The 17,014-nt window shown below is 38.4% G+C and overlaps 1 protein-coding gene and 1 pseudogene across 3 annotated transcripts in view; both read right to left on the reverse strand.

Annotated features, from left to right (window-relative positions):
- ZFYVE1 (zinc finger FYVE-type containing 1) overlaps nucleotides 1–17,014 on the reverse strand; it is a 92,757-nt gene that overhangs the window by 46,616 nt on the left and 29,127 nt on the right. For all 3 annotated transcript variants that reach the window (XM_077122936.1, XM_077122935.1, XM_077122937.1), the window contains exon 4: nucleotides 274–488. In XM_077122936.1, coding sequence (XP_076979051.1) covers nucleotides 274–488 — 215 coding nt within the window. The remainder of the gene's footprint in view (nucleotides 1–273; nucleotides 489–17,014) is intronic.
- On the reverse strand, nucleotides 15,277–16,991 carry LOC143651964 (eukaryotic peptide chain release factor subunit 1 pseudogene; annotated as a pseudogene).

Here is a 17,014-nt window from a genome sequence, read left to right on the forward strand (position 1 = left end):
AGCCTAACTTTTTCTGACATGAGGACCTGTCTGTTTCTAACAATCACCCAAGACTCCTGAGAATTCCTAGCAAGATGAAGGCATGCACCTTCTTTTGTTACAGCCTCTCTTTCCAGCCCAGATTTTCAATCTCAGCACACACAGCAAAAGCTGGAGAACAGAGCCCCTCAGGGTTTCAGGACTATTTGGTCAAGGAAACAATCTGGACGTTGTAGGTTTCTCATCACCCACTAGTACCCCAATAAGAGGCACTTGGGGAGGGAGCCAACTGACCTTCAGGGCTTTGAAGATGACCCCCGGGTGCCGGGGAGAACGGGTGGTGTTGTTCTCTAGTTGCTGCTCCAAAGCCCGGCGTAGTCCAGAGAAATCTGTGGGAGGGTTGTAAGTTCTCGTTCCCTTGTAGTGAATAGAACTGAAGGCTTCAGGGAAGCGGCCCAGCTTCCGAAACCGATCCTGGATCAGCTTCTCCGGTAGCTCTGAGGGGTGATCTGTATAAGTAGAAAGAAGCAAATGAATGGCAACTTTTCTTTAAAAAAAAAAAGTTATCTCTTTCATTATTAAAAAGTAGCACATACTGACTTTTTTATTAGAAAAGCTGTAGATGTACAGAAAAATCATGCAGAAAATACAGAGTTCTCATATAACCACCCATGTTATTAATATGTGCATAAGCGCGGTACACCTGTTACAACTTATGGCAGTATTATTATAATTGCACTATTACCTTTAGTCTATGATTTACATTAGGGTTCCCTATTTGTGTTCTATATTCCTATGCAAGCAGTTAAAGCTATAAATTTCCCTCTCAGCACTGCCTCTGCTGTATATCATAAGTTTGAATAGGTTGGGTTTTCATTTTCATTTACTTCAAGATATTTCTTAATTTCCCTTGTGGTTTCTTCTTTGACCTACTGGTTGTTTAAGAGTATATTGCTTAAGCAAACTCACGGCCGTCCCCCTCTCTACGTGGGACATGACTCCCAGGGGTGTAAACTTCCCTGGCAATGTGGGACAGAAATCCTAGAATGAGCTGGGACTCAGCATCAAGGGATTTAGAAAACCTTCTTGACTGAAAGGAGGAAGAGAGAAATGAGACAAAATAAAGTGTCAGTGGCTGAGAGATTTCAAAGAGTCAAGAGGTTATCCTGGAGGCTTATTCTTACGCATTTTATAGATATCCCATTTTCAGTTTAAGGTGTTTTAGAGAGGCTAGAGGGAAGTGCCTAAAACTATAGAGCTGTGTTCTTGAAGATGAAAGTATAATCATATAGCTTTTGCAATGTGACTATGTGATTGTGAAAACCTTGTGTCTAATGCTCCTTGTAGCTATGATATTGACAGATGAGTAAAAAATATGGATTAAAAATAAATAAACAATAGGGGAAACAAATGTTAAAATAAAAAAAAGACTATATTACTTAATAACCTCATATTTGTGAATTTTCTAGGTCTCCCTATTATTGACTTCTAGCCTCATTCTGCTGTGGTCAGAGAAAATATATTGAAGGATTACAATATTTTTAAATTTATTTAAACTTGTTTTATGGCTTAACATATGGTCTATCCGTGTGCAACGGAAAATGTATATTCTGCTACTGTTGGGTGAAGTGTTTATATGTGTTAGGCCTAGTTAGCTTACCATATTACTGAAGTCTTAGATTTCCTTATTGATCTTCCAACTATTCTGCTCATTATTGAAAGTGATAAATTGAAATTTCCTACTATTAATGTAGAAATATCTATTTCTCCCTTCAACTCTGTCAATATTTGCTTTATATATTTTGGGCTGTCACTCGGTGCATATGTATCTATAACTGTTATATCTTCTTGTTGAATTAACCACCTGACTCTCTTAATATGAAGCATATAAATAGACAGAACTAACCTATGCTGTTAGAATTCAGGTTACCCTTGCCTGCAAAGGAGCTTGAGGAGGGCTTTTATGAGGCAGGTACTGATGTTTCCTGATTTGGTATTGATGACACAGTTTGTTCAAGTTGTGAAAATTCATCAAGTTATATACACTTTTGAAATCATGTGCATAATACTTCAATGAAGAGTCTTAAAAAAACGTTATAAAGATCCAATCAATGCCAAAGAATAAAAGGAAATAAATGTATGTCCTCTGTTTCTTCCTATAATTCATACACAACTACAGCTCAATGTTTACCCAATTTTTTTATACATACTTAACAACATAAATATGCAACTTATACTTATCACTTAATGACATACTACTAATTTCTCTCCTTCTCATGATATAATCTGAGAAGATCTTTATTCTTTTTTAAAACATTTATTATGAAATATTGCATACAAAAAAAGCAATAAATTTCAAAGTATATTGCAACAACTGCTTACAGAACAGATTTCAGTTTGGGAACTGAAAACCTGAAATTTTTCCTTCTAGCTGCTCCAAGACACTGGAAACTAAAAGAAATGTAAATATAATGATTCAGCAGTCATACTCATTTGTTATATTCTATCTTCTCTATTATAGCTCCTCCTTCTCCTTTGATCTTTCTCCCAATCTTAAGGGATATTTGGGCTCTGCCCACTCTAACTTTTTCATGTTGAAAAGGGATGTCGATAATATAGGATAAGGGAATGGAACTAGTTAATGTTCTTGGAGGAGCTGGCCCTTCTGGGTTTCAGGATTTATATGGTCTAGGAAACCACCTGGAGGTTGTAGGTTTCTGGAAATTAATCTTAGTATGTGAAACTTTTATAGAATCTCAGATACAGCCCTAGCTGTTTTTTAAGGTTAACAGGAATGGTTTTAGTTGGAGTTTGGCAAACCAAAGTAATTAACAATACAAATTGTAGTATTAACCTCTTGACTCTATTTGAATTCTCTTAGGCATTGCTACCTTATTTTGTTACATTTCTTCCCCCCTTTTTGTAAGGAAGGCATTGTCGATCTTATGGTGTCAGGGCCAGGCTTGTCCCTGCGAGTCACGTCCTATGTTGCCAGGGAGACTGTGCTGGTTTGAAAATATTCTGTACCCCAGCAAAGCCACGTTTTAACCTTGTGGAGGTAGTCATTTCTTTTAAAACCTAATTCAATACTGTAAGGCAGAAATTTTTTAATAGACAATCTCCATGGAGACATGACACACCCAACTGTGAGTGTAACCTTTTGATTAGATGGAGATGTAACTCCATGCACTGAACTGGATCTTGATTAGTTTAATGGAATCCTTTAAAAAAAGGAAACATTTTGGAGAGTGAGTCAGAAATGACAGAAGACTCAGAACCGACAGAGAGAGCCAATAGAGAGCTGACAGAAAAAAAAGAGCAGAGCTGACACAGATGCCAACACTGGAGAACAGACACAGATGTCTGGAGATGCTTGGAGCCCAGTAACATTGCCATGAGACATTAAGCAAGCGAGAACCTGGAGAGAGACAAGGGAAGCCAAAAGATGAAGGCCAGCCCCAGAGAAACAAAGTGAGGAACCCCCACAGGAACAGAGGTTTAAAGCAATGGAGTCTAGCAGCAAGGGACAAGCAGAGGCCAGCCAGGTAATTACCCAGCTGACACAGGTGTTTCTAACCCACTGCCCTTCCTTGAATTAAGGTAATTTTCCCTAGATGCCTTAGTTTGGACATTTGCATACTATAGGTTTAGAATTGTAAAGTTGTAATTTATTAAATTCCCCTTTTTAAAAGCCATTCCAGCTCTGGTATATTGCATTCCAGAGCTTGCAAACTAATAAAGAGACATCCACCTTTGGACGCCACGTCCCACGGAGGAGGGGAGGGTTATGATTTTACTTGTAGAGCTGAGCTTAGACGGAGAGAGGCCATTTCAGCAACAGAAGAGATTTTCTGGAAGTAACTCTTAGGCATAATTATAGGTAGGCTTAGGTTCTCTGCCACAGAAATAAACTTCACAAAAGCAAGCCTCAAGATTAAGGGTTTGGCTTACTGACTTGGGAGTCCCTTATGTTTGAGACAGTATCAGGGGCTTTCCCAGTGGTAAAGCTTAATAGTTACATATTCTTTCTCTCATCCCTCAAGGGACTTTTCCAATACTAATTAAATGCCCAACATACTCTGATATACAATGAGGTATTACCTTAAGCTATACAGAATTACAAGCCCTCATTCCCATTCTGGGCTCCCTGTGTTTGGGTTGTTTAAATGAGCTATCCAAACAGCTTAAGTTAGATTATATGCTACAGAAAATTTAGGTTTTGCACAAAATAAAGCTCTCTTCTTTGGTATCTTACAGTAGGTAAAGTTCTAAAATAAAGACACTATCACAATTATCCCTGTATTCTGATTCACCTTAGTCCTGACTCCATTAGTTTTGTTCTTATCTCTAATTAAAACCTGATGTCTTTTTTAATTTTTTTAACAGCTGCTGTATGTAGCAATGCTGACTTTCAGAGTTGCAAAACTCCAACTCTTTTTTGTTGTTGTTGTTGTTTTTATTAATTAAAAAAATTAACAAACAAAACATTAACATATTCCATTCTACATATATAATCAATGATTCTTAATATCATCACATAGTTGCATATTCATCATTTCTTAGAACATTTGTATCAATTTAGAAAAAGAAATAAAAAGACAACAGAAAAATAAAATAACAGAAAAAAAAAAGATTATACATACCATACCCCTTACCCCTCGCTTTCATTTATTAATAGCATTTCAAACTAAATTTATTTTAACATTTGTTCCCCCTATTATTTATTTTTATTCCATATGTTCTACTCATCTGTTGATATGGCAGATAAAAAGAAAACTCCAACTCTTAAGTCTTAGGTGTCACACAGACACCCAAAGTTCCAGAGCTTGCAAACTCCAGAGAAATACAAAGTTATACATATATAGAACAACATTTCAAAATCTAGAAAGAACATTAATAGCTCTGGACTAAATGCGACTGCTATAAAAGCTTATAATCTAGACCCCAACTTTTTTATATGTATTCTCTGAAAGAGATCATACAGTATTTATTCTTTTGTTTATGGCTTATTTTGGACCACATAATGTCCCCAAGATTCATTCACCTCATGGCATGCCTCACGACTTCATTCCTTTCTGTAGCTGCACAATATTCCATCATATGTATCCATATAGTTTGCCATTCTACTTCTAACTGTATCTTTCAGCCACCTCCATCCACTGGGCATCACATATGATGTCCAAAGTCAACAATCCATATCTGACATTATCTTAATTTAGTTGTACAATCATCAACACTTTCATTTTTAGATAATTTTCACTGCTCCAAAGAGAAAAATAAACAATAAACACATCCTCATCAAACAAAGTCCAAACCTCCCCTTAACTCTTGTCCTCCCGACCCCACCCCCAATTATTTACCCCTGGTACTGCCGTGGTACTGTGGATGTCCTTCTGTTAAACTGAGACTATAGCATGCTGTGTCAGTTTGAAACTGCTCTGTAACCCAGAAAACCATGTTTTTTAATCCTCTTTCATTACTGCTGGGTGGGGTCGTTTGGATTAAGTGGTTTTCACCGAGGTGTGTCGCCACCCATTGAAAGTGGGGTTGCTTACTGGAGTACTTTAAGAAGGAGCCATTTTTAAAAAGCTTCAGAGTCCACACAGCCAGAGACCTTTGGAGATGCAGAAGGAAAATGCCCCAGGGAAACCTTATGAAATGAGAAGCCGGAAAAGACAGCTAGCAGACGTCGCCATGTGCCTTCCCAGGTGACAGAGATGTACAGAAGCCGAAGACTGAAACAGATGCCAGCCACATGCCTTCCCAGCTAACAGGTGTCTTCTGGATGGCATAAGCCCTTATTAAGTGAAGGTAGCATCTTTTTTTTCCAATTTATTTATTAATTAAAAAAATAAAGAAACAAAATAAAACAACATACATAATCAGTAATTTACACTATCATCACTTAGTTGCATATTCATCATTTCTTAGAACATTTGCATTAATTCAGAAAAAGAAATAAAAAGGCAATAGAAAAAGAAGTAAAACGAACACAGGAAAAAAAAAAAAAGATTATACCTACCATACCCCTTACCCCTTGCTTTCATTGTGAACGTAGCCTCTTGTTCATGCCTTAATTTGGACATTTTCATGGCCCTAGAAGCGTAAACTTGTAACTTAATAAATTCCCTTTTTAAAAACCATTCTGGGAAGAGATAATCAAGATGGCAGCTTAGCAATGTACGCGTTTTAGTTCGTCCTCCAGAACAACTACTAAATAACCAGAAACAGTACAAAACAGTTCCTGGGGCCACGTCAGTGACCAGACACACAGCGTACCCCAGTCTGGACCAGCTGGACCAGTGGCAAGCCCTCTCAGAACCTTAAGTTCCCCAAGCTGCGGCAGCCAGCGCCCTTACTCCACAGGCTGCTTACCAGAGGGGAAAGGAAAAGGACTTTACCAGCAACAGGGACTAAGGCCAACAAAACGGGAATCGTGGAATAAACTAACAAATTCTGACTACTAAAAATAGGCCCCCAGCTCAGGTGAACCTGGTCAGAGCGCAGGTTGCTCATTTTTGCCCCGGTGCCAAGGGGGCAGAACTGATGGAAAAAGAAAAAAAAAAAAGGAAACAGAGGTTTTTGTGGCTGTGTTTCTACAAAGACTTGATTGCCTTTGGATACAGCAACAGGACTTCTCAGGCTGTAACTGCCCCCAAGCATAGGCAGAAACAAGCTTGTTCGAGGGCTTGCCTGGAGCCTGTGCCTTCCCCAGGGAAGGGGTGAAGCACAACTCAGGTGGAATCCCTCCCTCAAGGAATTCAGACACCAGGGCTTAGTAATTTGAAGCCCTTAAAACCAGCCTACCTCTCCTATGTCTGCACCATGCCCCCAGCAGGGAGAGTCTGCCAAAGTTAAAGGTACCGCATCATCTTATGCTGGTGTGACCTGCAGGCAGACAAGCGCCACATATTGGGCAGGATAAGAAAAACAGAGCCCAGAGACAACACAGGAAAGTTTTTCAACCTGCTGGGTCTCACCCTCAGGGAAAACCGACACAGGTGACTCTTTCCTCCTGATAGGAGGCCAGTTTCGTCTGGGAAAATCCGGCTGGGGTTTATAATACCTAAGTAGACCCCTCCTAAGGGTGGCGGGGGTGGGGGGGTGGGGGCTGGGGAGGGGGGGGTGGGAGGCACCATACAAGCAGGGCAAGAAGCAAGAAAACAAGAACTGAAAAATTATCCTCTGTTAAACAAAACCTAAGCTAGAGGTCCTGAAAAAGCTGAACTGAATGTCAAAGAACAGAGAGACAACAAATTCATCTGGCAAGAAAACCCTAGGTAAAAGAAATGAAAGCAATCTCCAGAATAAACTAATTAAGGTAATTAAATGCCTAGACACCAGCAAAAAATAACAAATTACACTAGGAAAATTGAAGATATGCCCCAGTCAAAGGAACAAACCAAAATTCAAATGAGATACAGGAGCTGAAACACTTAATTCAGAATATACGAACAGACATTGAAAACCTCATCAAAAACCAAATCAATGAACTGAGGGAGGAAATAAAGAAGGCAAGGAAGGAACAAAAAGAAGAAATCAAAAGTCTGAAAAAAAACAAATCACAGAACTTATGGGAATGAAAGGCACACTAGAAGAGATGAAAAACACAATGGAAACCTACAATCGTAGATTTCGAGAGGCAGAGGATAGGATTAATGAACTGGAGGATGGAACATCTGAAATCCGACAAGAAACAGAAACTATAGGGAAAAAATGGAAAAATATGAGCAAGGACTCAGGGAATTGAATGACAATATGAAGCGCATGACTACATGAGCTGTGGGTTTCCCAGAAGAAGAGAAGGGAAAAGGAAGAGAAAAACTAATGGAAGAAATTATCATTGAAAATTTCCCGACTCTTATGAAAGACTTAAAATTACAGATCCAAGAAGTGCAGCGTACCCCAAAGAGAATAAATCCAAACAGATGTACTCCAAGACATTTACTAATCAGAATGTCAGAGGTCAAAGAGAAAGAAAGAATCTTGAAAGCAGCAAGAGAAAAGCAATCCATCACATACAAGGGAAGCCCAATAAGACTATGTGTAGATTTCTCAGGAGAAACCATGGAGGCAAGAAGACAGTGGGATGATACATTTAAATTATTAAAAGAGAAAAACTGCCAACCAAGAATTCTATATCAGCAAAATTGTCCTTCAAAAATGAGGGAGAAATTAAAACATTCTCAGACAAAAAAATCATTGAGAGAATTTGTGACCAAGAGACCAGCTCTACAAGAAATACTAAAGGCAGCACTAGAGACAGACATGAAAAGACAGAAGAGAGAGGTGTGGAGAAGAGTATAGAAAGGAAGACTATGAGTAAAGGTAAAAAGAAGGAAAATTAGATATGACATATAAAATCCAGAAGGCAAAATAGAAGAAAGTACTACCCATGCAGTAATAACACTAAATGTTTAATGGATTAAACTCCCCAATCAAAAGACATAGACTGGCAGAATAAATTAAAAAACAGGATCCATCTATATGCTGTCTCTACTCAAAGGACACGAGGCCAAGGACACAAATGGACATTTGCACACCAATGTTTATAGCAGCATTATTTACAATTACCAACAGATGGAAACAGCCAAAATGTCCATCAACAGACAGGTGGCTAAACAAACTGTGGAATATACATACAATGAAATATTATGCAGCTGTAAGACAGAATACAGTTATGAAGTATGTAACAACATGGATGGACCTTAAGGACATTATGCTGAGTGTGATTAGCCAGAAACAAAAGGACAGATACTGTATGGTCTCACTGATATGAACTGACATTAGGGAATAAACTTGGAACATTTCTTGGTAACAGAGACCATCAGGAGATAGAAATAGGGTAAGATATTGGGTAATTGGAGCTGAAGGGATACAGATTTTGCAAGAGAACTGAATATAAAAACTCAGAAATGGACAGCACAATACTACCTAACTGTAATACAATTATGTTAAAACACTGAATGAAGCTGAATGTGAGAATGACAGAGGGAGGAGGGCTGGGGGCATAAATGAAATCAGAAAGACGATAAAGATTGAGATGGTATAATCTAGGAATGCCTAGAGTGTATAATGATAGTAACTAAATGTACAAATTTAAAAAATGTTTTTGCATGAGGAAGAACAAAGGAATGTCATTACTGCAGGGTGCTGAAAATAGATGGCAATTAATATTTTAAAATTTCAACTTATGTGTGAGACTAAAGCAAAAAATGTTTATTTAGTATAAAATTTATATTTTGACTAGTGCATTTCCTAATATAACGTATGTAGATAGCTTGGTTGAACAACATAAGTACATGGAACCTTGGGTAGGACATGGGATTTTGTTGGTTTGTCCAGAGTGATGCCTCAGTGAATCCCAGAGTGATTTGGTCAGTGAGTAGAAGAGTGTTTGCAAAGTTGGTGGGAACGGGAAAATTCATCCTCCCCAAGTTGAATTCTTGGTGTTCTCGCGAGCAGTGTGGACAACCAAAGCTATAGGCTGAGCCCCCAGTCTTGGGGTCTGTTCATGTGAAACTTAACCCCACAGAGGACAGGTCAGGCCCACTTGAAATTGGGCCTAGTAGTCGCCCCCGGAGAACCTCTTTTGTTGCTCAGATGTGGCCTCTCTCTCCGGCCAACACAACAAGCAAACTCACCACTCTCCCCCTGTCTGCGTGGGGCATGACTCCCAGGGGTATGGACCTTTCTGGCAACGTGGGAAAGAGGTCCTGAAGTGAGCTGGGACTCTGCATCATGGGATTGAGAAAAAATCTGGAATGAGCTGAGATCCAGCACCAAGGGACTGAGAAAACCTTCTCAACCAACAGGGGGAAGAGTGAAATGAGACAAAGTGACAATGGCTGAGAGATTCCAAACAGAGTTGAGAGGTTATCCTGGAGGTTATTCTTACACATTAAGTAGACATCACCTGGTTATCCAAGATGTAATGGAAAGGCTGGAGGGAACTGCCTGAAAATGTAGAGCTGTGTTCCAGTAGCCATGTTTCTTGATGATGTTTGTACAATGATATGGCTTTCACAATGTGACTGCGTGATTGTGAAAACCTTGTGTCTGACGCTCCTTTTATCTACCTTGTCAACAGACGAGTAGAACATATGGAATAAAAATAAATAATAGGGGGAACAAATGTTAAAATAAATTTAGTTTGAAATGCTGGTGATCAATGAATGGAAGGGGTACGGGGTATTATGTATATGTGTATATGTATATATGTATATTATGTATAATCTTTTTTTTTCTGTTTTCGTTTTATTTTTCTGTTGTCTTTTTCTTTTTCTGAATTGATGCAAATGTTCTGAGAAATGATCATAATGATGAATATGCAACTATGTGATGATATTGTGAATTACTGATTATATATGTAGAACAGAATGATCATATATTTGGAATTTGTGTTTCTTTCCTGTAATATTTTTTTTAATTTTAAAATTAATTTAAAAAATCAAAAGAAAAAAAAACATTCTGGGGTGGGCCACAGTGGCTCAGCAGGCAGAGTTCTTGCCCGCCATGCCAGAGACCTGGGTTCACTTCCTCAGTCTGCCCATGCAAAAAAAAAAAATGCCATTCTGTTTCTGATATATTGCATTCTGGCAGCTCTAGCCAACTAAAACACATGCAATAGTAGTTTTCCCCCTATACCCCAATATTATGGACTCTTTATACAAGATTCATGCTTTTAAGTAGTTCATGCAAGAACTTATTTTGTAGTGCTAATTGGTAGGATATATGGCTCTATACAACCCCTTTCAATCATGATCACTTTCAATATGGCAATATTACTTATAAACCCACTAATGAGCTGCTTTCACTTCTATCCATTCCCTTACACTTAAGTTCAACCTCGTTAGATATCCACTCACCAATCTCTAGATTCTGTGTTTCTCCAGGTCCCCTAAATTCTCCATTATAAGCCTCTGAGTGTACCATTACCATGATCATAATAATGAAATCTGAAGTATGTATCTTTTTGTGTCTGGCTTATTTCACTCAGAATTAGGCCCTCAATGTTCCTCCAACTTGCCATATGCTTCAGGATGTTGTTTCATCTTAATATAGCATAACATTCCATGGTATGTATATACCATATTTTCTTTATCCACTAGTCTGTTGATGGACACTTGAATTGTTTCCATTTTTTGGCAATTATCAATAATGCTGCTATGAATATCAATGTGCAAATATCTGTTTGAGTCAATGCTTTCAGCTCTTCTGGGTATATACAGAGTAGTGGTATTGTTGGGTCATAGGGCAACCTGATATTTACTTTTCTAAGGAACTGCCAAACTATCTTCCATAACCACTATACTAGTATAAATTCCCACCAGCAGTGAATAAGTCTCTAAATTTCTCCACATCCTCTCAAACATTTGTAGTTTCCTATTTAAAAGCAGCCATTCCTTTTAAAAAAAATTTTTATTATTGTGAAATAAACATATATAAAAAATTCAATAAATTTCAAAGTACATTGTAACAAGTTGTCATCGAATAGATTTCAGTTTCATAAGGGTTACGGTTCCACAATTTCAGATTTTTCTAGCTGTTTCAAGACACTGGAGATTAAAAGAAATATCGATATAATGACTCAGCAGTCATTACTCATTTGTAAAGTCTTATCTTCTCTGTTATAACTCCTCCTTCTTCTCTGATCCTTCTCGCAATCTTTAGGGACATTTGGGCTATGCCTATTCTAGCTTCTTCATGTTGGAAAGGGGTGTCAAAAATATGGGATGGGGGATGTAACTAGTTGATGTTCTTGGAGAGGCTGAGCATTGTTGTTGCTCTTGTTTTTTGAAATATATTATATATTCGCATATCATGTAATCATCCAAAGTGTACGGTGAGTCACAATATCATCATATAGCTGTGCATTATCACAATAGATTTTTTAATTCTTTTTTGTGAAACATAACATATATACAAAAAAACAATAATTTCAAAGCGCAAGGCAACAATTAGTTGAAGAACAAATTTCAGAATTTGGTATGGGTTATAACTCCATAATTTTTGGGTTTTGTTTTTTTGCTGCTCTAAGACACTGGAGACTAAAAGAAATATTAATTTAATGATTCAGCAATCATACTCCATTTGTTAAACCCTACCTTCTCTGTATAACTCCACCATCACCTTTGATCTTTCTCCCACTCTTTAGGGGTATTTGAGCTATGCCCATTTTAACTCTTTCACGTGGGAAGGGACTGTTGATAATATGGGATAGGGGAAATGGAATTAGTTGATGTTCCAAATGCTGGCCCCTCTGCATTTCAGGACTTATCTGGTCCAGGGACCCATGTGAAGATTGTAGGTTTTTGGAAAGTTACCCTAGTGCATGGAAAATTATATAATGCCCTAGGTGTTCTTTAGGATTGGCAGGAATGGTTTTGGTTATGCGTTGACAAGCTATATTCGGAGCAATGTCCAACTGAAGCTTAAGTAAGAGTGACCTCCAGAGTAACCTCTCTGGCTCCATTTGAACTATTATTCCAGCCACTGATAGCTTATTTATTATATTTCTTTTCCCCCTTTAGGTCAGGATTGCATTGCTAATCCCACGGTGCCAGGGCCAGGCTCATCCCTGGGAGTCATCTTCCACACAGCCAGGGAGACTTTCACCCACTGATGTTATGTCCTACATAGAGGAGAGGCAATGATTTCACTTACAGAGTTGGGTTTAGAGAGAGTGAGGCCACATCTGAGCAACTGAAGAGGTCCTCTGGAAGTTAACTCTTACACATACAGTAGTAGCCATTCTTATAGGTGTAAGGTGATAGCTCATTATAGTCTTAACTGCACTTCCCTTATAGCTAATGAAAATGAGCATTCTTCAGGTGCTTTTTAGCAATTAGTATTTGCTCTTCGGAAAAATGTCTATTCACATCTGTGCTGGTTTGAGGCTGTTGTGTGCTCCAGAAAAGCCTTGTTCTTTTTCTTAATCCAATCTTGGGAAGTAGACACACTGCTTGGTGGGATCTTTTTTGTCTGGTTTTTGCTTGTTTGTTTGTTTTTAGTTCATGAATATCTATTTTTAAATGTATATAACAAAGGCTTTCAGTTCACAAAGCGACCAAACACATATATTTATCTTTCCTAGCACCCAATATCCCACTGAAATGATAGAAGTGATATGAAAAATGAGAATCTAATTCTGTATATAACAAAAGCAAAGCACAGAAAAAAATTTTTTTTAACTTGCTCAAAGTCACTCATTTATTAAGTAGCTAATCCAGAATCTGACAGAAAGTCTGTATGAACATTTAGTCACCATGTGGTACTGCCTGCACCTTTTTATACTTTCTAATTTTTCTATAATTGAATATATATAAATAAACCAAACTTTTTATGTTTTATGGTATTGGCTCTTATATTTAGGTCTTTGGTTGACTTTGAGTTAATTTTTGTATAGGATATAAGATGTGCTGGTTTGAATCTGTGGTGGACCCCAGAAAAGCCATGTCCTTTTAGTCCTCATTCGATATTGCTGGGTGGGAGCATTTTGATTATTCCCATGGAGATGTGACTCACCCAACTGTGGGTGGTAACTTCTGATTAGATGGAGGTGTGTCTCCACCCATCAAAGGTGGAGTTGCTTGCTGGAATCCTTTAAAAGAGGAAACATTTTGGAGAGAGTCCCTTTGGCAGAGCCAAGAGAAAGCCAACAGATGCCACCATGTTTGCCATGTGCCCTTCCAGCTGAGAAACACTGAACATCATCGGCCTTCTTGATGCCTTAAATTGGACATTTCTATAGACTTGTTTTAATTGGGACGTTTTAGCAGCCTTAGAACTGTAAACTTGTAACTTATTAAATTTCCCTTTTAAAAAGTCATTCTGTTTCTGGTATATTGCATTCTGGCAGCTAGCAAACTAGAACATAAGATAAGGGTCCTCTTCCATTCTTTTGGCTATTGATATCCTTTTCTCCCATGCCCATTTACTGAAATGACTTTTCTATCCCAGTTCAGTGGATTTGGGGGCCTTGAAGATCCAACTGACCATCAATTTGGTAGTCTTTTTCTGGACTCTCAATTCGATTTCACTGGTCAATACTTCTATCTTTGTGCCAGTAACATGCTGTTTTGACCACTGTGGCTTTGTAATATGCTTTAAAATCAGGAACTTTTAATCCTCCCATTTCATTCTTTTTTAGGATATTTTTAGCTATTTGAGGTCTCTTTCCCTTCCAAATGAATTTGATAAGTAGCTTTTCCAAGTGTGGAAAGTAGGTTGTTGGAATTTTGACTGGTATTGCATTTAATCTGTAGATCAATTTGGGAAGAACTGACATCTTAACTACATTTAACCCTACTATCCATGAACAGGGAATATCTTTCCACCTATTTAGATCTTTGATTTCTTTTAGCAACATTATGTAATTTTCTGTGTATACATCCTGGTTAAGTTTATTCCCAGATACTTGATTCTTTTTGTTGCTTTTTTTTTTTTTCTTGCATGCTGTATGGTGGGAGTCACATTTCATTCTTTTTCCATGTGAGTATCCCCTTATTGCAGCACCATTTGCTGAATTTTTGTTTGTTTGGTTTTTCCTTTGTTTGTTTGTTTGGGAAGTACATGGGCCGGGAATCAAACTTAGGTCTACCACACGGCAGATGAAAATTCTACCAGTGAACTACACTTGCACCCCATTTTAATTGCTATTTTGAATGTAATTTTTTCCTTTAATGTCACCTCAGTTAGATCATTGCTTGTTTATGGAAAAAGTACTGATTTTGTACATTAATCTTGTTTCCTGCCACTTTGCTGACTTTTTTATTAACTCAAATAGCTTTGTTGTATATTTCTCTGGATTTTCTTAGTATTGAGTCATCTGAAAATAATGAAAGTTTTACTTCTTCGTTTCCTATCCGGCTGCCTCTTATTTCTTTTTCCTGCCTGACTACTATACCTAGAACTTCTAGCAGAATAATAGCAGTGACAGAGGGCATCCATGTCTCGTTCCCAATCTTAAAGGGAAGGCTTTCAGTCTCTCCCTATTGCATACTGTGCTGGCTATGGATTTTTCAAATGTGCCCTTTTTTATAATGAGGAAGTTTCTTCTGATTCCTATCTTTTGAAGTGTTTTTTATCAGAAAAGAATGCTGAATTTTGTCAAATGCTTTTTCAGCATCAATCAAGATGATATGATTTTTTCCCTTTCCATTTGTTAATGTGCTGTATTATTTATTTATTTTTTTTTATGATCTCACGTCTATTAATTTTTGAAGGTTTACAGCAGTTAAAGTATTTTTGCTTCTATGTATGAAGGTTAAAAAAATCATTTTTTTCCCCATAAAATACAAGAGCAACCAATTTTACCATCAAGTAAAAGTAAAAACTGGGAATCTTTTTTAAATTAGTCCCAAGTGGCATTTAGGAATTTAGTTGTAGGCTGCTGCGCTGACATCATGACAAACCAAAGTGTAGGGTTGGGTCTAGTTTTGTTTCGGTTTTCTTTTCACTATCCAATGCTCATGGATTAAGTTCTGGAAATGTTCCAATTGTAAGGCAGGGATCTTTTTGGATTCCACCACGGGTATGCTCCTTGGGTTGGATGCTGGAGGGTGAGGCACAGTTTGCCGGACCCAGGTCGACTACCTAGTAGTCATCAAGGTCAAAAAATTCATCGTCTCCTCCTTGGTATTCCATTCCCTGGAAATCTACTCGGTACCGCAAGATACCTCCAATTCCACCAAATCCTTTCACAAACTGGGATCCTTCTTGTGACTTATCTGTGACAATTTCCAATGTAGCTCCGAATTTTTTATAGTTGTTAGCAAACCATTCCAGTAGGGGCATGCTCTCAATCAGCTCATGTTCCTGTCCTGTCTCTTTGTCTGTGAAATGAGATTTATCCTTCTCTTGTTCCGGAGTTAGATAGAGAATTTTCTCCTCTTCTGTGCCTTGGCAATGAAGAACATATCTCATTATATCCAGATTTTCATAGACTATTAGGATCTCTACAGCTCCCATTTCCAAAGCCTTTAGTGTATCTTCAACTCCAAAACAGTACTTGCCCGTGTCCTGGCTGATTTCATCAAAATATCGTCCTATTAATTTCTTCTCTTGAATAAATTTCACGTTGGAGAGAACTTCAGTAGATAACTCAATAGCTTGGTTGAATCCATTTTCACCACCATAGGAGATATCAACTAATTTTAAAACTTTTGATTGCAACCTCTGATCAAACATATCAGACTGACTTAGTTCAGTTTTAAAGTCAGCTGATCCAGCTAAAACAAGACCAGCCACATTCACTTTGTCCCCAGTAATAAACAGCTGCACAGCAGTCTCAGCTACTTTCCGAACGTAGTTATGTCGTTTTTCCATTCTTAAATGGGCAAAACGCAAGGCAGACTGACCTCCTCTACCGTGTTTCTTTGGGAGATCCACAGTGAATTTGTGCAGGACTTCTCTTGTGTTTCCTTGGAGTGTGCCAAAAAGGGCACCACTACCATCTATTACAATGAAGCCAAACTTGCTATCATCTGAAAGTAGTGCTGTAAGAGCCTCCGTATGGAATTTGTTGTCACACAAATACAATGACGTATTAATTGGTTTGAAAGGCTCAAAGTCAATGTTGACTTTCTTCTCCTTTCCTTCTTCCGTTACAATTGTTCCACAATAAACAACCAGACCATTTGGAGGTACTTTGTTATAAAGTTTGAGTCTTTGTTGTACAGATGTAATGGCTCCCAGGACTGAAAGGCGGTTTACTCGTGACTTAATGTTAGATGCAGTTCCAAACTCATCTGCTAACATTTTTGCCACTCGTGAGATCTGGTCTTTGGGAGGAATGATCAACGAAATCATGCTTGTGCCATTGCCGCGGGCCGCCTCCAAGCTCTTGATGAGCTTCTTGATCTTCCAGATCTCCACGTTCCTGTCGGCAGCACTGGGGTCGTCCGCCATCTTCTCGCCTCCTCCTCCCTAAGGGCCCAGTCCTGCGCGGCAGCGGCTGCTCCTCCCCAGCGGCTGCTCCGCGGCAGCGGCGGCGGCTCTGACGTAGGACACCGGCTCCAATGTGCTGTATTAT

This window comes from Tamandua tetradactyla, chromosome 12, assembly GCF_023851605.1.
Source record: "Tamandua tetradactyla isolate mTamTet1 chromosome 12, mTamTet1.pri, whole genome shotgun sequence".
NCBI classification, from domain to species: domain Eukaryota; kingdom Metazoa; phylum Chordata; class Mammalia; order Pilosa; family Myrmecophagidae; genus Tamandua; species Tamandua tetradactyla.